The sequence below is a fragment of the Podarcis gaigeae genome (assembly GCF_964106915.1).
Source record: "Podarcis gaigeae genome assembly, chromosome: 13".
NCBI classification, from domain to species: Eukaryota; Metazoa; Chordata; class Lepidosauria; order Squamata; family Lacertidae; genus Podarcis; species Podarcis gaigeae.
In genome coordinates, this window is record NC_139689.1 from 47478900 (window position 1) to 47505165 (window position 26266).

The window sequence follows — 26266 nt, forward strand, 5'->3', positions numbered from 1 at the left end:
CTGATTTCTTGTCCTGTGATAAAAAGCCTTCTGTTTCGACCGCCAAACATTTCAGGGGAGCGTTTGCAAGCGTTTGGCACCATTTTTGAGTGAATTGCCAAAAGTCAGATTTTTGCTGAAATTGTGACCCCGGGGCTTAGGGATTTTTCAAAAAAATCTTTTTCTGCCGGTTAACTTTCTGAGGGCTGATTTCTTGTCCTGTGATAAAAAGCCTTCTGTTTCCATCACCAAAGTTTTCAGGGGAGCTTTTGCAAGCGTTTGGCACCATTTTTTGAGTGGATTGCCAACAGTCAGATTTTTGCTGAAATTGTGACCCCGGAGCTTAGGGATTTTTCAAAAAAATCTTTTTCTGCCTTTTAAGTTTCTTCTCCTGTGATAAAAAGCCTTCTGTTTCCATCACCAAAGCTTTCAGGGAAGCGTTTGCAACCGGTTGGCACCATTTTTGAGTGAATTGCCAAAAGTCAGATTTTTGCTGAAATTGTGACCCCGGGGCTTAGGGATTTTTCAAAAAAATCTTTTTCCGCTGGTTAACTTTCTGAGGGCTGATTTCTTGTCCTGTGGTAAAAAGCCTTCTCTTTCGACCGCCAAACATTTCAGGGGAGCATTTGCAAGCGTTTGGCACTATTTTTGAGTGAATTGCCAAAAGTCAGATTTTTGCTGAAATTGTGACCCCGGGGCTTAGGGATTTTTCAAAAAAATCTTTTTCTGCTGGTTAAGTTGTTGACGGCTGATTTCTTGTCCTGTGATAAAAAGCCTTCAGTTTCCATCGCCAAAGCATTCAGGGGAGCTTTTGCAAGCGTTTGGCATCATTTTTGAGTGGATTGCCAAAAGTCAGATTTTTGCTGAAATTGTGACCCCGGGGCTTAGGGATTTTTCAAAAAAATCTTTTTCTGCCGGTTAAGTTTCTGAGGGCTGATTTCTTGTCCTGTGATAAAAAGCCTTCTGTTTCCATCACCAAGGCTTTCAGGGGAGCATTTGCAAACGATTGGCACCATTTTTGAATGAATTGCCAAAAGTCAGATTTTTGCTGAAATTGTGACCCCAGGGCTTAGGGATTTTTCAAAAAAATCTTTTTCTGCCGGTTAAGTTTCTTGTCCTTTGATAAAAAGCCTTCTGTTTTGACCACCAAAGCTTTCAGGGGAGCGTTTGCATCCGGTTGGCACCATTTTTGAGTGGATTGCCACAAGTCAGATTTTTGCTGAAATTGTGACCCCGGGGCTTAGGGATTTTTCAAAAAAATCTTTTTCTGCCGGTTAAGTTTCTGAGGGCTGATTTCTTGACCTGTGATAAAAAGCCTTCTGTTTCCATCACCAAAGCTTTCAAGGGAGCATTTGCAAACGGTTGGCACCATTTTTGAATGAATTGCCAAAAGTCAGATTTTTGCTGAAATTGTGACTCCGGCGCTTAGGGATTTTTCAAAAAAATCTTTTTCTGCCGGTTAACTTTCTGAGGGCTTATTTCTTGTCCTGTGATAAAAAGCCTTCTGTTTCGACTGCCAAACATTTCAGGGGAGCATTTGCAAGCGTTTGGCACCATTTTTGAGTGAATTGCCAAAAGTCAGATTTTTGCTGAAATTGTGACCCCGGGGCTTAGGGATTTTTCAAAAAAATCTTTTTCTGCTGGTTAAGTTGTTGACGGCTGATTTCTTGTCCTGTGATAAAAAGCCTTCCGTTTCCATCGCCAAAGCATTCAGGGGAGCTTTTGCAAGCGTTTGGCATCATTTTTGAGTGGATTGCCAAAAGTCAGATTTTTGCTGAAATTGTGACCCCGGGGCTTAGGGATTTTTCAAAAAAATCTTTTTCTGCCGGTTAAGTTTCTGAGGGCTGATTTCTTGTCCTGTGATAAAAAGCCTTCTGTTTCCATCACCAAGGCTTTCAGGGGAGCATTTGCAAACGATTGGCACCATTTTTGAATGAATTGCCAAAAGTCAGATTTTTGCTGAAATTGTGACCCCAGGGCTTAGGGATTTTTCAAAAAAATCTTTTTCTGCCGGTTAAGTTTCTTGTCCTTTGATAAAAAGCCTTCTGTTTTGACCACCAAAGCTTTCAGGGGAGCGTTTGCATCCGGTTGGCACCATTTTTGAGTGGATTGCCACAAGTCAGATTTTTGCTGAAATTGTGACCCCGGGGCTTAGGGATTTTTCAAAAAAATCTTTTTCTGCCGGTTAAGTTTCTGAGGGCTGATTTCTTGACCTGTGATAAAAAGCCTTCTGTTTCCATCACCAAAGCTTTCAAGGGAGCATTTGCAAACGGTTGGCACCATTTTTGAATGAATTGCCAAAAGTCAGATTTTTGCTGAAATTGTGACTCCGGCGCTTAGGGATTTTTCAAAAAAATCTTTTTCTGCCGGTTAACTTTCTGAGGGCTTATTTCTTGTCCTGTGATAAAAAGCCTTCTGTTTCGACTGCCAAACATTTCAGGGGAGCATTTGCAAGCGTTTGGCACCATTTTTGAGTGAATTGCCAAAAGTCAGATTTTTGCTGAAATTGTGACCCCGGGGCTTAGGGGTTTTTCAAAAAAACCTTTTTCTGCCGGTTAAGTTGCTGAGGGCTGATTTCTTGTCCTGTGATAGAAAGCCTTCTGTTTCCATCACCAAAGCTTTCAGGGGAGCATTTGCAAGCGTTTGGCACCATTTTTGAGTGAATCGCCAAAAGTCAGATTTTTGCTGAAATTGTGACCCTGGGGCCTAGGGGTTTTTTAAAAAAACCTTTTTCTGCCGGTTAGGTTGTTGATGGCTGATTTCTTGTCCTGTGATAAAAAGCCTTCTGTTTCGAAGGCCAAGCATTTCAGGGGAGCATTTGCAAGCGTTTGGCACCATTTTTGAGTGAATTGCCAAAAGTCAGATTTTTGCTGAAATTGTGACCCCGGGGCTTAGGGATTTTTCAAAAAAATCTTTTTCTGCCGGTTAACTTTCTGAGGGCTGATTTCTTGTCCTGTGATAAAAAGCCTTCTGTTTCCATCACCAAAGCTTTCAGGGAAGCATCTGCAAGAGTTTGGCACCATTTTTGAGTGGATTGCCAAAAGTCAGATTTTTGCTGAAATTGTGACCCCGGGGCTTAGGGATTTTTCAAAAAAATCTTTTTCCGCTGGTTAACTTTCTGAGGGCTGATTTCTTGTCCTGTGATAAAAAGCCTTCTGTTTCCATCACCAAAGTTTTCAGGGGAGCTTTTGCAAGCGTTTGGCACCATTTTTTGAGTGGATTGCCAACAGTCAGATTTTTGCTGAAATTGTGACCCCGGAGCTTAGGGATTTTTCAAAAAAATCTTTTTCTGCCTTTTAAGTTTCTTCTCCTGTGATAAAAAGCCTTCTGTTTCCATCACCAAAGCTTTCAGGGAAGCGTTTGCAACCGGTTGGCACCATTTTTGAGTGAATTGCCAAAAGTCAGATTTTTGCTGAAATTGTGACCCCGGGGCTTAGGGATTTTTCAAAAAAATCTTTTTCCGCTGGTTAACTTTCTGAGGGCTGATTTCTTGTCCTGTGGTAAAAAGCCTTCTCTTTCGACCGCCAAACATTTCAGGGGAGCATTTGCAAGCGTTTGGCACTATTTTTGAGTGAATTGCCAAAAGTCAGATTTTTGCTGAAATTGTGACCCCGGGGCTTAGGGATTTTTCAAAAAAATCTTTTTCTGCTGGTTAAGTTGTTGACGGCTGATTTCTTGTCCTGTGATAAAAAGCCTTCAGTTTCCATCGCCAAAGCATTCAGGGGAGCTTTTGCAAGCGTTTGGCATCATTTTTGAGTGGATTGCCAAAAGTCAGATTTTTGCTGAAATTGTGACTCCGGGGCTTAGGGATTTTTCAAAAAAATCTTTTTCTGCCGGTTAAGTTTCTGAGGGCTGATTTCTTGTCCTGTGATAAAAAGCCTTCTGTTTCCATCACCAAGGCTTTCAGGGGAGCATTTGCAAACGATTGGCACCATTTTTGAATGAATTGCCAAAAGTCAGATTTTTGCTGAAATTGTGACCCCAGGGCTTAGGGATTTTTCAAAAAAATCTTTTTCTGCCGGTTAAGTTTCTTGTCCTTTGATAAAAAGCCTTCTGTTTTGACCACCAAAGCTTTCAGGGGAGCGTTTGCATCCGGTTGGCACCATTTTTGAGTGGATTGCCACAGGTCAGATTTTTGCTGAAATTGTGACCCCGGGGCTTAGGGATTTTTCAAAAAAATCTTTTTCTGCCGGTTAAGTTTCTGAGGGCTGATTTCTTGACCTGTGATAAAAAGCCTTCTGTTTCCATCACCAAAGCTTTCAAGGGAGCATTTGCAAACGGTTGGCACCATTTTTGAATGAATTGCCAAAAGTCAGATTTTTGCTGAAATTGTGACTCCGGCGCTTAGGGATTTTTCAAAAAAATCTTTTTCTGCCGGTTAACTTTCTGAGGGCTTATTTCTTGTCCTGTGATAAAAAGCCTTCTGTTTCGACTGCCAAACATTTCAGGGGAGCGTTTGCAAGCGTTTGGCACCATTTTTGAGTGAATTGCCAAAAGTCAGATTTTTGCTGAAATTGTGACCCCGGGGCTTAGGGGTTTTTCAAAAAAACCTTTTTCTGCCGGTTAAGTTGCTGAGGGCTGATTTCTTGTCCTGTGATAGAAAGCCTTCTGTTTCCATCACCAAAGCTTTCAGGGGAGCATTTGCAAGCGTTTGGCACCATTTTTGAGTGAATCGCCAAAAGTCAGATTTTTGCTGAAATTGTGACCCTGGGGCCTAGGGGTTTTTTAAAAAAACCTTTTTCTGCCGGTTAGGTTGTTGATGGCTGATTTCTTGTCCTGTGATAAAAAGCCTTCTGTTTCGAAGGCCAAGCATTTCAGGGGAGCATTTGCAAGCGTTTGGCACCATTTTTGAGTGAATTGCCAAAAGTCAGATTTTTGCTGAAATTATGACCCTGGGGCTTAGGGATTTTTTCAAAAAAATCTTTTTCCTCCAGTTAACTTTCTGAGGGCTGATTTCTTGTCCCGTGATAAAAAAGCCTTCTGTTTTGACTGCCAAACATTTCAGGGGAGCATTGCCAATCGTTTGGCACCATTTTTGAGTGAATTGCCAAAAGTCAGATTTTTGCTGAAATTGTGACCCCGGGGCTTAGGGATTTTTTCAAAAAAACCTTTTTCTCCCGGTTTAGTTGCTGAGGGCTGATTTCTTGTCCTGTGATAAAAAGCCTTCTGTTTCGACCGCCAAGCATTTCAGGGGGGCATTTGCAAGCGTTTGGCACCATTTTTGAGTGACTTGCCAAAAGTCAGATTTTTGCTGAAATTATGACCCTGGGGCTTAGGGATTTTTTCCAAAAAACTCTTTTTCCTCCGGTTAACTTTCTGAGGGCTGATTTCTTGTCCTGTGATAAAAAGCCTTCTGTTTCCATCACCAAAGCTTTCCGGGGAGCTTTGGAAAGGTTTGGCACCATTTTTGAGTGAATTTTCGAAAGTCACATTTTTGCTGAAATTGTTACCCAGGGGCTTAGGGATTTTTCAAAAAAACCTTTTTCTGCCGGTTAAGTTGCTGAGGGCTGATTTCTTGTCGTGTGATAAAAAGCCTTCTGTTTTCATCACCAAAGCTTTCAGGGGAGCATTTGCAAACGTTTGGCACCATTTTTGAGTGAATTTTCGAAAGTCAGATTTTTGCTGAAATTGTGACCCCGGGGCTTAGGGATTTTTCAAAAAAACCTTTTTCTGCCGGTTAAGTTGCTGAGGGCTGATTTCTTGTCCTGTGATAAAAAGCCTTCTGTTTCGACTGCCAAACATTTCAGGGGAGCATTGCCAAGCGTTTGGCACCATTTTTGAGTGAATCGCCAAAAGTCAGATTTTTGCTGAAATTATGACCCTGGGGCTTAGGGATTTTTTCAAAAAAATCTTTTTCCTCCAGTTAACTTTCTGAGGGCTGATTTCTTGTCCTGTGATAAAAAGGCCTTCTGTTTTGACTGCCAAACATTTCAGGGGAGCATTGCCAATCGTTTGGCACCATTTTTGAGTGAATTGCCAAAAGTCAGATTTTTGCTGAAATTGTGACCCCGGGGCTTAGGGATTTTTCAAAAAAATCTTTTTCCGCCGGTTAACTTTCTGAGGGCTGATTTCTTGTCCTGTGATAAAAAGCCGTCTGTTTCCATCACCAAAGTTTTCAGGGGAGCATTTGCAAGCGTTTGGCACCATTTTTGAGTGAATTGCCAAAACTCAGATTTTTGCTGAAATTGTGACTCCGGGGCTTAGGGATTTTTCAAAAAAAATCTTTTTCCGCCGGTTAACTTTCTGAGGCCTGATTTCTTGTCCTGTGATAAAAACCTTCTGTTTCGACAGCCAAACCTTTCAGGGGAGCATTTGCAAGCGTTTGGCACCATTTTTTAGTGAATTGCCAAAACTCAGATTTTTGCCTTTACCTTTATGGTACCTTTACCTTTACCTTTATGGTAACTGAGACCACCAGTTGAGCTTGGCTAGAATCTCAAGAAGGACATTTGTATGGGATACACAAATTAGAGAAAAAATAGGCTAAGAAGGCAAGGAGAGCCACTTTTTCTTTTGTCTGAATGAAGGAATGACCTGGGGGGTGGGGAGAATTCTGGGATTGATCTCCACAGAAGCACTCCCCACCAGAGCCAGATTACCCAATGGACGGAGCAGGCACCAGCTCATGGGCCAGGAAACAATGGATCAGAAGAAGTACTGTTTGTTTTGCCTATAAAATACTGTTGGTTGGTAAAATAAAAAATGTATCAGGATATGATTTGTGAGGAGCCCAGGGATATTTTGACTGCCTAGAGGTCTCCACAGGTTTCAACCTGGAACTGTGCCGAACCAAGGGCCAACTTTGGGCTCTCAAATGTCCAGGGCACCCTATACGCAGAGCCGTAGCTGGGTGATCTTGCGCCCCTGGAGAACCATCCAGATCGTGCCCCCTAGCCACGGACGAATGAGCTCCACTTTCTGCCTCTCCTCCAACCCTCCACCCATTCAATTCACCCTCTATCAAAAACCTTTTCTTATGAGTCAATAGCCCAGTGTGAGCGCACCGGCCGTGCCATCCTCAGACTGCCCCACCCCTGCCACAGAAGGGCACAGCATACCTGCAGATGCTGGTATGGGACGTGGCACCGCTGGGCTGCTGTGTGGCTTTAGCCTTGACTGGCGCTCCCAAACCACGGCCCTGCAAAGGAAGAAGGACATTTTACTCTCCTGCCATAGGCATCCGCTCTAGGGGACAGGCCCTCCCCAAAGATTTTATTTCCCCCCCCCCAAAAAAAATGTTTTATTAATTTCCCCCCAAAAAATTTAAACAAACAAACATAAATCTCAAATGTATTTAAACCAAACTTAGTAATATTGTTAAGTGACTTCCTTGTATCCCCTGGTTGAATTTCCATGTATATCATTTTAACAGTTTTCCAAAACCTATATTCTTAAAAAATTAACTTAATCACTTAACATCTTTCTTTCTTTACAATTCAGCATTAAACATATTATTTCATCACATTATGTATTTAAATCATGAGGCTATCTGGTATTTGCAAGCTTTTCCAATTATTTTCTCCTGGGGCAGATTTTCTTCTGGGGCAGATCGCCCTCCATATTGTCTCTCCCCCCAGCCACATCAGGGGGCGGCCAGCCAGCGGAGGGACATAGGGGGCAGGTGGGAGGGCGAAGGCCGCTCCCTGCAAGGCCCTTTCCACCTGGCCTGGGGGGCGGAGCCCAGATCCATCAGCCAGCCCTACTGAAGAGGCTCCTCCTGAGGCCGGAGGAACATCGCCCAGCTATGTTTTAATGTTTTATTATGCTGTAAACCGCTTTGAGTTTTTTATTACAAATATAAAGCGGTATAGAAATTAAAATAAATAAATATGTGGGAAATGGATGCCCCATGGAATTAACATACCACGACTTCCAGTCGTTCCCCACGGCGCCAGAGCAGCGGTTGCGGCCTTCCTTTCTGAGAACCTGTGAGACAGAAAGGAAAATAAAAACAGAGGAAGTTACCAACCAGTAATTCACAGCAGAAAATATCATCTGGGGTCCACAGCTGAGGACCTGCCAAGCTATCAACATCTGTGGACAAGGCAAACCAGGGAACCAAGCCACATGCATCAGTGATGGGTGATGCCAATAACAACAACAATATGCCACTCATCTCCTCTGGGTCATCTACCATCAGCATTCATTTTTCTCTACAATTCTTTAATCCTATGATTTAAAGTGCATCTAAAGAGCGTTTAAAGCACATGATGTCCCCAAAAGGATCCTGGGCATTGTAGCTTCCAGGCTCCCACCTTTGCGAAACTCAGCCATAGTGGATACTAGCTGTAGAAAGATTCAGGGTCCTTTCAGGCTATTAAAGCAAGTGTGAATGTTGGGGGGGGAGGCGGTTGAGAGTGGTGGGTTCTAGAAGGGGGGGGCAAGCGACGGCTTCCGATTGGCTGCAGGAGCTTCCTGCACTCAGAAGGAAGCCATGTCGGACGCTGGGCTTCCAAAGAACGTTCCCAAGCAGGACACTCACTTATAATTATTTTATTTGTTGAATTTATATTGCACCCTTTCTCCCGAAGGAGACCAGAATGGGATGTGGGTCTATTCTTGGCAGTTTCCCATAGATATGACACAGCTGAGGCGCAACTGGGAACACTGTGTGAATAAAAACCACTGACTTAAAAGTGCCAAAACTTACCTGCTTCTTTAGATGTGTGTCAGCAATGCAGACCATAGTGGCTAGCTTTCTGATTCTGTTGGATTGCTGCTTGATTCTGGCTTTCGCACTGAAATATACTCAGAGTCGCAAAGTGATTTCATGCTCTTTATTCAGCTCATAGTGGTGAGGAGGAATGAATGAAAGTCCCCTCAAAGTTTCTGCTTTATATACATTATTTACACAATGGGCTGCACGTGATTGGCTAATTCCGGAATTCTCCTGTAGGCCAATCAGGTTGTGGATTCACTTCTATCTGGAGCATGATTGGGTGGTTCCTGCCGACCAATCATACTGCTGCATTGTTCTAGGACCAATCAGACTGCTGCATTCTGAATCCTATTGTTCTAGGACCAATCAGACTGCTGCATTTTGGATCCTATTGTTCTAGGACCAATCAGACTGTTGCAGTTTGGATCCTATTCAACTCAGTACATAACACGCACATATAAATATGGCAGACACATTTAAAGAACAAATACTGTTGCTTCCATCACGCCTACTTGGACCCATCAACCCTTACATCCGTGCCCTATTTTGCATGCTTAAATAATTCAATAAATAAACTCAAACAACAACAACAACTGTGGAGATGTGAAAATTTCACTCTGTGTTTTGCTCCTTTTTTGTTAGTTATTCCCCTTGCAGAAGAAGAAGGGGGGGCTCTTTGTCTCCCTGCCCACCCCTTTCCCCACAGAAGCAGCCTTCCGCTTTCCTTTCACTTGGCAGAATCAGGCCCCACAGGTTTAATCAGATGTGCAGCCAAGGGCCAATTCTGACTATCTGTACTACAGTGGTACCTCGCAAGACGAATGCCTCGTAAGACGAAAAACGAGCAAGACGAAAGGGTTTTTCGTTTTTTGAGTTGCTTCGCAAGACGATTTTCCCTATGGGCTTGCTTTGCAAGACGAAAACGTCTTGCGAGTTTGTTTCCTTTTTCTTACAACCATTAATACCCAGGGAATCCGCGCTCCGCAAGATGAAAAATCGCAAGACGAAACAACTCGCAGAATGAATTAATTTCGTCTTGCGAGGCACCACTGTACCTTGTACCCAGTTTACTGTACGGTCCTCTAAGGAGGCCTTTCCCATCCACTGTCCTGTTTTCCAAAGAGTGTTGTTGGTAGCGATGGCCTTGGCTATCCATGCCAATGAGCCTTTGATAGTATGTCCACCACTTAAGAGAAGGGGTGCTGCCAATTCTCGTAGTAGCCCAGTATTAAGTAAGCAGCACATAAGCGGCACACAAAACACTACCAAACCATTCTACATTCTAAATCTTATATTAATAATCCAAAAATTGAGGGAACAAGGTACAAGATCTACTACAGAAGCCACAAATAGAAAACTGATTCAAATTGTGTCCAAAAGGAAGATTCAGTCTTTAAAGTTCCTTTAGCCAGGCTCCTGTAGATATCAACAAAGGTAAGTTTGATCAAACGAAGAGAGAACTTACTGAAGAAGCCCAAGACTCTTCATGGTCGAAACAGGTGACAAACGCCAGCGTAACATCGCCAACATTTCGTTTGATCAAACTCAGAAGCATTTCCCTTAAAAACAAAGGCTGTGTACACACCATCCACTGCTGAGAGGCAGGGACCTGGCAAGCTATCTACAGCTGTCAACAAGTCAAGCCAAGAAGCCAAGCCACATGTACCAGTGATGGGTGACGCTAATGATGATGATGACGATGATGATGATAATGCCACTCATCTTCTCTGAGCCTCCTACCTTCAGAATCCATTTCTCTCAAGTCTCTCACCGTCATCTGACAGGCATCCCTCTTGCAGGACACTATAAGGCTTGCTTGCAAAGCAGCACTTTGTGACATCAGCTGGCAAACAGGGGCCAGGCTGCTGGGTTGTCAGGCAGCTGAATTAAGAAAAATAAAATCAGGGGGGTCAAAGTGTGCTGGGATGAGGCCACGGTGGGTCAGGCCAGAGGGTGCTGTTGGGGTGTGTGGTTGTGCCTCCCCTGATTCTGCATCTTGCTCCCCCGCCCCTTCCTTTAGCTGCCTGTTGGTAGAGTTGGAAGGGATGCCAAGGATCATCCAGTCCAACCCCAGACAATGCCAGGATCCTGCCCACAGCCAGCCGTGGCTGGGCTCCAAACTCCGACCCTCTCCTTACCAGCCAGATGCACTGACCCCTTCAAATTCTGCCTGGGCTGGAGAAAGGGGAGAGAGAAATGTTTTGCTCTCTGTCCCTCAGGACATGGATATGAGAGCCACACCATGCAGCCCTCTAAGTATCTCAAGGGCCGTCACAAGGAAGAAGGAGGAAGCTTGTTTTCTCGTTCAGGACCTGAAGCCATGGTTTCAAGGTACAAAAAGGAGATTCCGACTCAACTTCAGGAAAAGCTTTCTGACAGCAAGAGCTGTTTGACAGTGGGAAGAAATCCCTCAGAAGGCGGTAGACTCTCCTTCCTTGGAGGTTTTTCAGCAGAGGTGGGATGGCCATCAGCCATGGATGCTTTAGCTGAAATTCCTACATTGCAGGGGTTTGGTCTAGATGACCCTCGGAGGTCCCTCCCAACTCTACAATTCTGTGATCCTATGATTTAAAGTGCTTCCCTCTCATAGACCTACAATTCCCAGAACCCTTCACAAACTACAATTCCCAGGATTGTTTAGAGGGGAAGACACATGCTTTTTAGAAAAGGGATGAGGAACATGAAGTCTGCTTTCCCCCAATTTCCTGGGAACCAAGAACGGGAAGCTGGTTCTACTGCAACGTTTGGCGGCGAAAACACTACGTTTCCCAGCACCGTACAAAAGGAGCCCTGGGCGCCCTGGGTTAAGATTCCGCCAAAAATCCGACGGCGTCCGATTCACTCCAAAGTGGTGCCAAACGTGGGGGAGAAGGCCCTCTGCAATGTTTGGTGGTGAAAACACTACGATTCACAGTGCGCCACAAAATGAGCCCAGTGGCTCTTGCTCAGCAGCGCTGAGTCCACAATAAGCTCCTATGTGGAAGTACACCAAGGGTATAGGACAGGGCTCTGCAACCCGCGGCTCCGGAGCCGCATGTGGCTCTTTTGCACCTTTGCCGCGGCTCCGGGGCGGATACTAGTGAGCGGAGGAGGCGCATTGTGCGCCCCGACACTCCCCACTGTGGCAGGCGCTGTACTGGCTGTGACGTCACATGGGGGCAGTGCCTGCGTTAGTCACACACCGTCCCGACATCACCTTCCCGGTTTTGCGGCTCCCAGTTTTTTTTCCCTTCGGAAACGGGTCCAAGTGGCTCTTTTTGTCTTAAATGTTGCAGACCCCTGGTATAGGAGAACAAATCACCCACTCAGAGGAGCTTGCAAGCTCAAAATGGACACAGAGGCCTGCTGGATTGGGCCATCTCATTTTAAAGCTGTATTTTGTGGTGCTTAATTCCAGTCCAACCATGAGCTGTGTGCAGAAACATGTCTTTTTGTCTTCTTCTTCTTCCTTAATTTTTAATTTTTATTTTATTTTGACAAATTACCATAAATAAATAAGAATAAAAATGTGCACCCCGCCACCGAGACCATTCCATTGTAACTAGCCAAACTCCCAAAATTTCAACACTTCTTGCGATGGTTTGAGCCCTTTCCGTTTGAACAGTACAAATTCTGCAAACAAGCATTCCCTTTTGTCTGCTCCGCGTCTCCCACCATTTGGCTTTGCTGAGTGACCACAGGATCTAGAACATGGCGTGCAGCGTAAATTAATAATGCAGAGTTTTTAATTGAATAAAAGCTTTGCTGAGCTAAAATAAACTTCTTCATAAACAGCATGGTTCCAATCAGTTTGACTGAGATGACATACTGAGTCCGCTCACAACTTGAGGCAGACGGACTCTGACTGAAATCTTACTGAGAACACACAGACAAAATGGCTGCCATGTCACATGTCAGAGTGACTCAACAATTAGCAGTTAGGCCTGAATAACTTGAGTAGGCCCAAATGACTGTGCAGTCTGTTACGGCTAAAATCTGGGTGCGAGGTTGCTCTGCCACCCAGCTCGTCGGACTAAGTCCGCGGGTCCCTGCGGAGGAAAATGAGCTCAGCCGGAGACAGGAGCAAGCTGCAGAAGATCCAAGTTTATTGCGCAACAGGTTCAAGGCGAGATTGAACAGCGAGAAAGGGGTGACATGAACTTTTGAAACTTCCCTCCATGTCCCAGAATACAGTGCAAAATACATCCCAGTTACATCATGAATACATTAAAGAGAGGTTGGGTTACACAGATTACATTATGAATACATTAAGAAGAGGTTGGGTTACACAGGATTAACATATAGAGGAGGGAGGGGGGAATATGCAGAGCTGGAGATATGCGCAGATAAGCACATCCTGAGTACCAGTGATGAGAAGACAATGGTCCATGTACTGGCATTTCCTGGAGGAAAGGCTTGGCAGAGTGATTTGACAGGATTAGGGTCTTGACACCTTGCTTGAGGGACTATGGAGGACAGGGGAGGGGTGATGGAGTCCTAGAGAAATTGAGCAAATTGGCACATTGATTTTCTATGAATTTTATAGATTTTTGACATTGACAATTGGAAATAAATTGATATATTGTAGCGAAGAAGAAGGTGAAGAAGACATGCCCCCCCCTTCCATATCAAGTCCCAGCACTTCCCAGCCTGCTCTGCTGCTTCTGCTCTCATGTGTCTTTGTCACATGTCAGAACAATGGTACCTTGGCTCTCAAATGCCTTGGTACTCAAACAACTTGGAACCCGAACGCTGCAAACCCAGAAGTCAGTGTTCCAGTTTGTGATTTTTTTTCCGGAAGCCGGAAGTGCTCCATTTTGAGTGCCACACTTCCGTTCTGAGTGCTACGCTGATTTCTGTCTGTTTTTGCTATTAATTGTGTTTTTGCGTCTTTTTTGTGTGTTTTTGTGACTGTGCGGAACCCAGTTCAGCTACTGATCGACTGTGTGACTGCAGTACATTGTTTATTTCTTTCCTTGTATGGATCCATGGTCTCGTTAGATAGTAAAATTCAAGTTAAATTGCTGTTTTAGGGGTTGTTTTTAAAAGTCTGGAAACGGATTAATCCTTTTTGTATTACTTTCCCTTTATGGGGAACTATATTATAATAATATAATAATATAATAGGGGGTTTTTTGGAAGGGAAGCTCGTGTAATTATATGAACCATCTTAGGGAGGGGAGCAGAATTCAACTTCCCTCCTCACATTTTAAAGTATTCTCCAGTTTTTGCTCAGTTCCTCCTCCCTTTTGCCTCACCCCGCTGCCACTGTCAGTATTCCTATTCTTATTTTTTATTATTATTAGCTACAGACACTGCAAACCTGACTACGGGGGCAGCCATCTTTTTGCAGGCTTCCCTTGAGGAAGAGACAAACAAGGCCTGCAGGCTTTGCTTTTCCTACTGAGTGGGGCAGCTTGCAACATATATAAAACCATAATTAAACATTAAAAAACTTTCCTATATACAGGGTTGCCTTCAGATGGCTCAGGGGTCAGATAACTCCATAGCTTCAAACATTTGTCCGATGAAAATAGGGACGTCCTAAGGAAAAGCAGGACATTCCGGAATCAAATCAGAAACTGGGACAGCTTCTGCAAATCCAGGACCGACCCTGGAAAACGGGGAAACTCGGTGGGTCTGCATTTATTTAAGCTAACCTTCCCCATGGAAGTGAGCAAAACTTGTTTCTGAGAAAGCACAGCTTAGACTTAGACAGAAGGTTGTTTAACCTATCTGCCTTAACTTTAGATACAGGAGCAGCTGATATTTTGGGTTCTTTGCTTTCCGAAACAGATGACGCAGCAGCTTTCAAAAGCAAAACTAAATATATAATCTTGTTTGTGTGGTGGGTCTATACACCAAACAAGCAAGCAGACCAACCGATAACCTCAAAGTAAGGTTTCTATATCCTGTTCTAATCTTGTTGTCTTCATTTCAACTCTGCTTAGCGATATGAGCCTTTCATTCCATGACCTTTAGGTCTCTCTGCTGACAAACCTCCCCACTTCCCAGTCTACCCACTTTGGTCCATAAAAGTTTATGCCATAATAAAGTGGCCTGTCTTAAAGGTGACCGGGAAGGTTTTGTTGTTTTTCCTTCAACAGATAAATATAGGGCCACCCCTCTAGAATCCCGAGGCGTTTGTTTCCACAAATCAGGACTGCGGTCACGATTTTGTAAACTGCAAAACGAAACCACATTCCACATTCGCTTGTGATCACTGTTGCTTTTGTTCAGATAATTGCGTATTTTAAAAGTGCCCAGTGTTTTGGGAGCAGGCAAGGCTGCGATTCATAGCAATACCAGGAGCAGACCATAGTATTTTGGTGAATGAGCTGAATCTGTACCATACATTTAAAACATATTTCCCCTCCCAATAATCCTGTGAACCAGGGGTAGGTAACCTAAGGCCCAGGGGCAGGATGCGGCCCAATCACCTTCTAAATGCAGCCTGCAGACAGTCTGGGAATCAGCGTATTTTTACATGAGTAGAATGTATGCTTTTATTTAAAATGCATCTCTGGGTTATTTGTGGGGCATAGGAATTCGTTCCTTTTTTCCCCTTCAAAATATAGTCTGGCCCTCCACATGGTCTGAAGGACGGTTGACCAGCCCATGGCTGAAAAAGGTTGCTGACCCCTGGTTTGGAGCAATCTCAGCAGACTATAACCAGCCCAACAGTGAGCTGAACAAGCTGCACGATGGGTTCTTACACTACTGTTGTGTTTTTAAAAAGGACCTTTTTCTGAGCAAGAGCAGACCCCTGCTGTGAACTGTAATTTATCATTCATGGACCTACAATTCTAGCACCTTTATCAAGCTTGGTCCCTGCTCCTGCCAACCTAGCAGTTCAAAAGCACATCAAAGTGCAAGTAGATAAATAGGTACCGCTCCGGCGGGAAGGTAAATGGCGTTTCTGTGTGCTGCTCTGGTTCGCCAGAAGCGGTTAGTCATGCTGGCTACACGACCCGGAAACTCTACGCCGGCTCCCTCGGCCAATAAAGCAAGATGAGCACCACAACCCCAGAGTCAGTCACGACTGGACCTAATGGTCAGGAGTCCCTTTACCTTTATCTATTTAATGTATGTATTTTAGAGCATTAGGAAGGGACCCAAGAGTCATCTAGTTCAATCCCTTTCCATGCAGAAATCTCAGGTTAAAGCATCCATGACAGATGACCATCCAACCTCTGCTCAAAACCTCTAAGGAAGGAGAGTCCACAACTTCCAGAGGGAGACTGTTCCACTGTCAAACAGCTCTCACTATCAGAAAGTTTACCCCCCCCAAAAAAAATGTTTGGTCGGCATCTCCTTTCTTGTAACTTGAATTGTAGAGTTGGGAAGAAGTTATACAACCCCCGAGCCAAGGAGATGAGTAACTATACAACCTTTGGAAGACATCTGAAGGCAGCCCAGTACGGGAAGTTTCTAAATGTTTAATTATGTTGGAAGCCACATAATGGAGTGGATGGGGAAACCCAATCAGATGGGCAGGGCATAAATTACTATTATTATTATGGAATAAGATGTCCCTAAAAGGGACACAGGTTGGCGCTGTGCGTTAAACCACAGAGCCTAGGACTTGCCAATCAGAAGGTCGGTGGTTCGAATCTCCGCGACGGGGTGAGCTCCCGCTGCTCTGTCCCAGCTCCTGCCAACCTAGTAGTTCGAAAGCACGTCAAAGTGCAAGCAGATAAATAGGTATAGCTCTGGCGGGAAGCTAAACGGCATTTCCGTGCGCTGCTCTGGTTTGCCAGAAGCAGTCATGCTGGCCACATGACCCGGAAGCTGTACGCCGGCTCCCTCGGCCAATAAAGCGAGATGAGCGCCGCAACCCCAGAGTCGGTTAAGACTGGACCTAATGGTCAGGGGTCCCCTTACCTTTAAGATGTCCCTATTTTCATCGGAGAAATGTTGAAGGGTTTGTGATTTGTATAATTTGCATATTGCTATGGCGCTGTGGTCTAAACCACAGAGCCTGGGGCTTGCCGATCAGAAGGTCAGTGGTTCGAATCTCCGTGATGGGGTGAGCTCCCGTTGCTCGGTCCCTGCTCCTGCCAACCTAGCTGTTCGAAAGCACGTCAAAGTGCAAGTAGATAAATAGGTACCGCTGCGGCAGGAAGGTGAACAGTGCTTCCGTGTGCTGCTCTGGTTCACCAGAAGTGGCTTAGTCATGCTGGCCACATGACCCGGAAAAACTGTCTGCAGAGTGGACAAACACCGGCTCCCTCGGCCTGTAAAGCTAGATGAACGCCGCAACCCCAGAGTCGTTCGCGACTGGACTTAACTGTCAGGGGTCCTTTACCTTTATGCACAAGGCGTTTTACAAGATGAAGAATCAACAAAATAAATCGAACACATCTTATAACAGTCCGTCCCAATACAAGCAAGTCAATAATAAAAAATATGACTTAAAATAAACAACTTCTATACAATAAATAATATTCAACAATTCCTTAGAATATAATAATACACAATAAAATTAATTCTCAAAATACCAGCAAATAATAAGTAAAGAGAAATCCCCCTCAACCATTATTCTAAATAATTACTAAATTATTATCAGCAGAAACAACAGCTGCAAATTCCTGCATTGCAAGGGGTTGGAATAGATGATCCTCAGGGACCCTTCCAACTCTACATTTCTAGGATTCTATTGTTTGTAAGCCGCTTTGGCATTTATTTGAATGAAAAGCGGCATAGAAACTGAATCCATCCATCCAGTGGTCAGGTCCCGGGACAGTGGGGGGCAAAGCGGGAGGCCCTTCCCCTTGGGAAGATGGTTCTTCTGCTCCTCTCGGCCCGGCGTCTCCTTTCCCCTCTCCAGGTTCCCAAGGGGCTTCCGATAGGCGAGCGCGCTGCTTAAGCCTGCGCGCAACGCCCAGCAGGGGCCGCCCTGAGGCCGAGCGAGGGCCGGCTGCAGCAGGCGGCGAAAGGGGAGGCGAGAAGTCAGCGGACGAGTCCCGGGGAAGGGAGGAGGAGCAGGAGGAGAGGAGGCGTTGCACTGCAGCACCAGCAGCTCCGGACCAGAGAGGAAGGAAAGGAGAGAGAGAGAGAGAGAGAGAAAACGCGCGCTCCTCGGAGCAGCCGGAGGAAGTGCCGCCGGCTCCGGATCGCAGCAGCTCCTCTGCCCGCCAAGGCCGTCTCCAAGCGGGGCGCCAAAGCTCCCCACTCTCCCGGCGCCGCGGTCCCCCCGTGCGCAACAGGGCGCGCGTCATGGCGCACCGGGGTGGCCGGGCGCTCGCCGCCTTCTTCCTGGCTGTCACGGCGGCAGGTAAGCGCGGCGGGGGCTGGAAAGTCAGCAGCGCGCTCCGAGCCTTCCCTCTCTTTTTCAAAAAACCAGGCTTGCCGTCCTTAACCCCGCTTTTCCTTAGGAGGGAGAGAGGCGCGCAGAAGGCGACGCGACTCGCTTTCTTGGGTAGGCAGGGGGAGCGCTGCGCTCTTGGGAGACGTTGGTACCGGCTTGGAAGCGCACGAGGGGGGCGGCAGAGACCAGAAATAAACTGGGTGGAAGAAGCCGTCTGGTAGGTCCCCGGGGGAAATGTAGATTTCTTTACGCGCGCCTTTCCTTCCCCCAAAGAGCGCGAGGACCAGATTTCCAAGCGCAGCGTTTTGGGTTCGATCGGGCTGCAGTCCCTAAGCACTTGCGCTTGAAAGTATAGGACGCTGAAACCAGGGGGTGCTTACTTGCGAGTAAGGAGCCCCAGGGGGTGCCAGTGAACAGGGCAATAGTTAGAAGCCGATGGTTTGCATTTGAAGGGATGGTTTGGAGAGAATGTGGCCGGGCCCATCATCTCTCCGGGTTCCTCGAAGGAGGGTGCGCGCGTGTACTCGCGGAGGAGGGTGGGGCACTTACTTATCGTCAAATATTTGGCGGAGAAAGAGGAGAGGTGGTGTGTAAAATCGAAACTTAAGCGTTGCAAAGGTGGCTGTCTTGTTGGTGAGGCCGGCAGTGAGAGCAGGAATAGCAAAGCGTACTGTACCGTGCCCAGAGTTTTACTCAGCAAATTGCAATGGACACGGGGGTTTATTTCGTCTCTATTAGGTAGGTATGGCTAAGCTGGCTGCTCCCTTGTCATGGAATAGCAACTAAGAAGCAAAGGGTTAAAACAAGTCCCTAATTTTCCCTTCTGTGACCTGTCACAGAATACCTGTGAAAAGTTCAGCTGGAGGGACAGTCATTAATAGCAGAGGGCTATTTCATAACTTTTGTAAAAGCCTACATCTAAAGTGACTGCGTCCAACATATATTTGCAAATGCACCTATTGTTTTGGCGTGTTAGTTGAAAAGCCAGCATTGGCTGCGCGTCAAGTATTAATTGGGTGGCAAACTCACTTAGCTGCTGTTTATTCCATTTACACATGGATCACTGCCACAGTTAGCTTCTTTCCTTGTGTTGCTACATATATCCTATCCTTCTTAAACCCAGATCAGTTTTCAAAATATTCATTAGGCTATTTTAAACATAGCAACATACCAGATACTTATGCAAACCATATAACTGTAAATAAATCCCTTTTAGAATCATGACATTTTAGAGTTTGGAGATCATTGCAGGGGGGTGGACTAGACGACTACCATTCTATGAGTCTGTAACTCCCTTTTTAGTGTACTTCTGGGAAAACATGAGTAAATCCTAACATAAAATATTAGCATTGCACTGCAAGATTTCCGTAACTGGTTAACAGTAGTAGTCACAACATCACCCAGAAATAGTAGGCAAACAACATTCAACTCTTCATCACGTAGGGCAGGCATAGTACAGCAGCACAAACAGAGCTGTGTAGACTGTATTCCATGAGGTAAAAAAATAAGTTTGTACCCAAGTTGTCCCATTTCTCTTCAAGTTTCTTTGATAATCCTTTTGGTGGGTTCACCATTCCCTTTGGCATCCTGGCTCCGCCACCACTTTTTTTTGTTTCATAGAGATTCCATGCTGGGAAAGCTGAATTGTAACCTATAAGTAAAAGTAAAGGACCCCTGACAGTTAAGTCCAGTTGCGAACGACTCTGGGGTTGCGGCGCTCATCTCGCTTTACTGGCCAAGGGAGCCGGCGCTTGTCTGCAGACAGTTTTCCAGGTCATGCGGCCAGCATGACTAAGCTGCTTCTGGCGAAACCAGAGCAGCTCATGGAAACACCATTTACCTTCCCGCCGGAGCGGTACCTATTTATCTACTTGCACTTTGATGTGCTTTCGAACTGCTAGGTTGGCAAGAGCTGGGACTGAGCAACGGGCGCTCACCCCGTTGCGGGGATTTGAACCGCCAACCTTCCAATCGGCAAGACCTAGGCTCAGTGGTTTAGACCACAGCGCCACCCGCACCCCACTGCCACCTGTGTCCCATAACCTATAGATTATGCCTATTGAATAGATTTGCCTAAATCTGTTTCTGCTTCCCCTCACCATTTCTTCTTCTTTTTCATATTTTTTTTGGCTCATGCAAAGCTTGATGAAGGATGGAAAACTAAACCCCCAAACATTGGAGTGCCTCCCACGAATACCAGGAAAAAAAAATCAGAAACTCCTTGGACTTCTGAGATTTCAGCAGGTGTTGCCTGCATACTTCCAAGCACACTGCTCCATAAGGGTTGGAGATTTGCTTTAAAAGATGGGGTGAAGACTGCAGTCCTATACGCACTTACCTGAGGATACATTACACTGAACTCAGTGGAACTAGCTTTTGAGTCAACAAAGCTGACTTCAAGCTCTCAGTACCATATTATTGGGCTTTTCTGTGCTTCTTTGAAGCATGCAACTTTAAAGGGAAGCAGCTTGGCTGCCACAGGCTGGGGTTCTTCAAGTCACAGGAAAACTCAAGAGAGGTCAAAATTGGCCGGGTGGCGCTGTGAGTTAAACCACAGAGCCTCGGGCTTGCTGATCAGAAGGTGGCGGTTCAAATCCCCGCGACAGGGTGAGCTCCCGTTGCTCGGTCCCTGCTCCTGCCAACCTAGCAGTTCAAAAGCACGTCAAAGTGCAAGTAGATAAATAGGTATCGCTCTGGCGGGAAGGTAAACGCCGTTTCCGTGCGCTGCTCTGGTTCGCCAGAAGCGGCTAAGTTATGCTGGCCACATGACCCAGAAGCTCCCTCGGCCATGAGCGCTGCAACCCCAGAGTCGGTTACGACTGGACCTAATGGTCAGGGGACCCTTTACCCTTTACCTTTACAGTGGTACCTTGGTTATCAATCCTAATCCATTCCGGGAGCCCGTTCAACTCCCAGAACCATTCGAAAACCAAGGTGTGACTTCTGATTGTCTGCAGAAGCTTCCTGCAGTCAGTTGGACATTGGCTTCCGAAAAACGTTCGCAAACTGGAACACTCACTTCCGGGTTTGCGGCATTCGTGAGCTGATTTGTTCAGGAGCCAAGCCATTCAACAACCAAGGTACCACTGTACTGGAATGGTTCAGGCCAGCCAGCCCCAGAAATGGAGTTTCTCCCAAGCAGTACTAAAAGAATGGTTCACTTTGTATTGGAAGTTTCGCGCAGTTTATCAGGTCAGTTGCCGTCACCAAAGCAATTTGCCTCCAGGGTCCAAAAATAGTAAAATTCCATTGCTCACCGAAGGTGACTGTCACAGTGCAAAGTACGCAACCATGAGATGTTTTTTCCCCTTAAGAAAGAGCAGATAGATGTATTGGCCGACCTACAACACCCAGTAAATAATTGAAAGCAGCCAGTGTTACAGCAGAAGGTCAAAATGTTCAACATACGATTCGGAGAATTACCTTTACAGAGTAACTCTGTACAAGATTTTGTTCTTGAAGGGAGCTTGGGAGAGGGATGACGCCTTGCTGACTGGTTGACAGAACTGCCACAGCGTCAGAGAGAGGCAAGGCTGGGATCTTTAACAGATGTGTAAAAGAAGGGATTTTGGCAACTCCCGCAGCCAAGCTGGTGCCAAATGTCTTGCTCTGCTTTCCTTTGAACCACATCAGAAAGGATAAGGGGTGGCTGGGTCTTGTCATCTCGGCAGCCCAGGACCTCCAGACACACTGACCAGACCAGCGCCCCGGGGAGGTCATTTCAGTGCCGCTAATGCAGCAGTTTGGCTTCACCCTCGGAGGCACACTCCATTGTCTCCTGTGATGCCAGCAAGTGGATTTATACTGGACCTTCCCCACAATAGGACGTGGGTGGCGCTGTGGGTTAAACCACAGAGCCTAGGACTTGCTGATCAGAGGGTCGGCTGTTCAAATCCCCGCGATGGGGTGAGCTTCCGTTGCTCGGTCCCTGCTCCTGCCAAACTAGCAGTTCGAAAGCACGTCAAAGTGCAAGTAGATAAATAGGTACCACTCCAGCAGGAAGGTAAACAGTGTTTCCGTGCGCTGCTCTGGTTTGCCAGAAGCGGCTTAGTCATGCTGGCCACATGACCCGGAAGCTGTACGCCGGCTCCCTCGGCCAATAAAGCGAGATGAGCGCCACAACGCCAGAGTTGGCCACGACTGGACCTAATGGTCCTTTACCTTTTATCCCCACAATATTCCACTTCATTGGTTTTCCTGCTACGTTCCCCCAGGTTAACCATGTTCCTGCTGTCAAGAGGGCCGTACTTGCACTGTACAGTCTTCCTCACACTCTACAATTTAGCTAAACACAGTCAGTCGCAAGCAGCTTGCTCAAAGCAAGTCGCTGAACTTGTTTGGGGCTGCAAGCTGTCTCCAAGGCAGCACCATCAAAGCTGTGCTTTTCGTTTTCCCAGTGCCCGCTTTCTGGATCTTTTCGACAGCGGTGGCAGGCGGCGTCTCCCCATTCTGATGCTTGTTGTTGCATGGTTTTGTGGTTGCCTGGAAACAGAAAGCCTTTTCTGCTTGTTGACATAATTTGCGATAATTTGCCCTTTCCTTTGTTCCTGCAGTATTTATTGTTGTACAAAACAACCTGGGGACCCGGGACTTTTAAGCCAGTCTTGGGACAGGCCCAGCTTAATGAAAGGTATCCAGCAGCTTCCACTGTCACAAAGTATTTTGCAAGCTCACTCGAACCACGTGCTTTGCTTCAGAGCACAGTTCCTGACAGTACAAGCCCATATGGCACTTTGTCAAATCTTCCTCTCAGATAATCAACTGCTGTGAGTGGATCACTCTGTCCTTATACAGTTATAATTCGGGTTACAGATGCTGTGGGGTGCCCATTTTCGGGTTACACAACACACTGAACCAGGAAGTACCAGAACAGGTTACTTCCGGGTTTCGGCGCATGCACAGAAGCACTAAATCGTGCTTTGCGCATGCGCAGAAGCGCCAAATCGCAACCTGCGTGTGCACAGACGCAGCATTGCGGATTGCGAACGTTCGCAACCCGAGCGTCCACTGTATTGCATTTAGGCTTTGTCAGAGATCCGGTTCCTTTTTTTCTTGTTACCATGATGTATGTATAGACACCTGCTGATGAAGGACAGAATTGTAGGGTTGGAAGGGACCCCCCCTGCCCCGAGGGTCATCTAGTCCAACCCCCTAGAAGGCAGGAATCTCGACACGCAGCCCTCCATCCATTTGATAACTTTTCATGCACCTGACAAAGTGTGCAGTAAAACGGTTGCACCTTCAGTGTTATTCGACCTAAGTGAATTCAGCTATGTCAGCCTGGATAGCTCAGTTGGTTAGAGTGTGGTGCTGATAATGCCAAGGTTGCAGGTTCGAACCCTGCATATTCCTGGATTAATAATAATAATAATAATATTTTTTTATTTATACCCTGCCCTCCCCGGCCAGAGCCGGGCTCAGGGCGGCTAACACTAATAAAATCACAGTAAAAACATACCGGTAATAGGGGAAAAATAGAGGAGGGGGACCAATTTAAAATACAGGTTAAAATGCAATTTAAAATGCAGCCTCATTTTAATGTACCTGATAAATCAAGACCATAAGGGGAGGGAAACAAAAGGGTCAGACGGAGTCCAAACCAAAGGCCAGGCGGAACAGCTCTGTCTTGCAAGCCCTGCGGAAAGATGTCAAGTCCCGCAGGGCCCTGGTGTCTTGTGACAGAGTGTTCCACCAAGTCGGGGCCAGTACTGAAAAGGCCCTGACCCTAGTTGAAACCAATCTAACCTCCTTGAGGCTCGGGACCTCCAAAGTGTTGTTTTTTGTGGACCTTAAGGTCCTCCACGGGGCGTACCAGGAGAGGCGGTCCTGTAGGGACTGGACTAGATGTTCTTCCGGGTCCCTCCCTACTTCAATTCTATTATTGTTTCCAGTTTTCTAAATAATCAAGTTATTTTGCAAAGAGCCATCTCCTTGCAATCCAAAATAACATTTTAAATCTTTCTCCCCTGGACTTTTGAATAGTTTAAAAGTGGTAGCCTGGATCCCATTCTGGGGTTTAGCTTCAACTCAGTTACTTGTAAGAAGCAGCAGCTGTTTATTACTTACCACCTGACTTTATGGCATCCTCTGCATGCTGAATGACTTTTGGCACCATGCAATTCTTGCTTAGTTATCCTGTAACTTTATAGGTCCAAAATTCACCAAGGAAATTGCAGGACACCTTAGCCTTTTGTGAACCTTGCTTGCGTGAAAAGGAATGCAAACTTTCCTCCTTGCCCCTACTTACCTGGACAGTGAAAGCAGATTATTGGCTGTAAGTCCTACCTTTTAGTGAGCATTTATGAGATCAGCAGGGAAACCTGCTGACCCAAGGCTTTGCAAATTTTTTCTTTTCACAATGACACTTGGATCTTAAGATTTTTATTTTACCTCAATTTTGTGGAGGGCAAATAGATACCTCTTTCCTTCTTGAATTAGGAATCCTGGCTCTGACTGCATCTAGTCCGTTGTGACTTGCCTGAAGTGGGAGAAATGAAATATAACAATGGTACCTCTTCATTTTGTTTTTTCTTTTTAAAAACAAAACAAAAACCGCTTCTTATCCAGTGGTACCTCGGGTTAAGTAGAGTGGTACCTCGGGTTACATACGCTTCAGGTTACAGACCTCGCTAACCCAGAAATAGTACCTCGGGTTAAGAACTTTGCTTCAGGATGAGAACAGAAATTGTGTGGCAGCAGCGGGAGGCCCCATTAGCTAAAGTGGTGCTTCAGGTTAAGAACAGTTTCAGGTTAAGAACGGACCTCCGGAACGAATTAAGTACTTAACCCGAGGTACCACTGTACTTAATTCATTCCAGAGGTCCGTTCTTAACCTGAAACTGTTCTTAAACTGAAGCACTACTTTAGCAAATGGGGCCTCCTGCTGCTGCTGCGCCACCGTGCAATTTCTGTTCTCATCCTGAAGCAAAGTTCTTAACCCGAGGTACTATTTCTGGGTTAGCGGAGTCTGTAACCTGAAGCGTATGTAACCCAAGGTACCATCTTTCAGGGCAGATTTACAAACCTTCAGATAAACATAATAAATAAAAGCACAATCAGAAAACAACACAAGCCTTTATAAAAGCCCAAGAGAATGATAGGGTATCTGGCTGGGCCTGAGCCTCCCGGGTTGGGGGGGGGAGAGAGTTTAGAAGACAGGAGTGGTGTGCAGAATAACTCGGCTGGCATTGCACATGACTGCTCCTAAGGAATGGGTGTGTGCATGCGGTTTTAAAAATTATATTTATTTTATTTCTCTGTTTTTCTTAAAAAACATTTTGACAACAATACAAATCCAATATTACAATAAACAAAAATGTTTTGACTCCCTCCCCCTCCCCTTTTGCAGTTTCTTCATTACTCCAATTATTAACTACTCCTTGGGTTTCCTTTTAACTGTTTGGTTTAAGTTAATCCTGCTAATGAACTTTGGTGCGTACAATGGCATTTCAGATAATCTACAAATTTTCCCGTGTCTCTCATAAAGTTTCTCTCCTCTTAGTTCCTTATTGCTCCCATTACAGTGGTACCTCGGGTTACATACTCTTCAGGTTACACACGCTTCAGGTTACAGACTCCGCTAACCCAGAAATAGTGCCTCGGGTTGAGAACTTTGCTTCAGGATGAGAACAGAAATCGTGCTCTGGTGGCGCGGCGGCATCAGGAGGCCCCTTTAGCTAAAGTGGTGCTTCAGGTTAAGAACAGTTTCAGGTTAAGAACGGACCCCTGAAACAAATTAAGTACTTAACCCGAGGTACCACTGTAGTTTAATCTGCCACTCCTCCTTGGTTGGTACAGAATCTTCTTTCCATCTGCACAGGTGTGATCCTTCTGACTCCTGTAGAGCTGGGGAACAAATCTGGGGATCCATTTCTGATCGATGACCTCCAGGTTCAGTTAAAAAAAATAAATCACCACATTTCCTCAATGATAGCCTGTTCCACCACCCCCACCCCCACTATGTTGTAATGTATATTATATATACATTAAACATACATATAAACAAACAAACATATAAACATTATATATACGTGTGTGTGTGTGTGTGTGTGTGTGTAGTGATTGGTATCCCAAATCTACCCAAGATTATATCCCTCTATATAGAGGTGAGGTGGGTAGCAATTATTTTTTTTTGGGGGGGGAGACACCTGCCATCACCTCTTGACATCTTTTCAGCCCTTGGCAGAATATGTTTTAATTTTACAGTTGTTTCAGTGTTACAAGTTTCCTGCATTGCAGGGGATGGCACTAGGCCAGCGGTTCCTAACGATTTTTTTGGCTATGCCTCACATAAAGGTAAAGGGTCCCCTGACCATTAGGTCCAGTCGTGGCCGACTCTG

At 45.6% G+C, this 26266-nt stretch overlaps 1 protein-coding gene and 1 long non-coding RNA gene across 6 annotated transcripts in view; one reads left to right on the forward strand and one right to left on the reverse strand.

The window, feature by feature from the left end:
- Nucleotides 1-6596: 6596 nt before the first annotated feature.
- Nucleotides 6597-8712, reverse strand: LOC310830263. 3 transcript variants are annotated; one of them, XR_014557510.1, is made up of 3 exons: nucleotides 8630-8712; nucleotides 7844-7905; nucleotides 6597-7117 (listed from the first exon to the last, which is right to left on the reverse strand). It is a non-coding gene; the product is annotated as an uncharacterized lncRNA (long non-coding RNA). The 3 variants fall into 3 exon arrangements; XR_014557511.1 differs by lacking the exon at nucleotides 8630-8712 and adding an exon at nucleotides 8235-8622; XR_014557512.1 differs by lacking the exons at nucleotides 6597-7117; nucleotides 8630-8712 and adding an exon at nucleotides 8235-8622 and having other exon boundaries at nucleotides 7725-7905.
- A 5287-nt stretch (nucleotides 8713-13999) lies between these two features.
- PARM1 (prostate androgen-regulated mucin-like protein 1) overlaps nucleotides 14000-26266 on the forward strand; it is a 41371-nt gene continuing 29104 nt past the window's right edge. Inside the window, exons 1-2 of one of the 3 annotated variants that reach the window (XM_083709830.1) lie at nucleotides 14000-14513; nucleotides 17470-17894. In XM_083709830.1, the coding sequence (XP_083565956.1) occupies nucleotides 17837-17894 (58 nt within the window). In that variant the 5' untranslated portion in view covers nucleotides 14000-14513; nucleotides 17470-17836. Of the gene's footprint in view, nucleotides 14514-17349; nucleotides 17895-26266 lie in introns of those variants that run through there. The other 2 variants (XM_083709828.1, XM_083709829.1) reach the window with 2 other exon arrangements.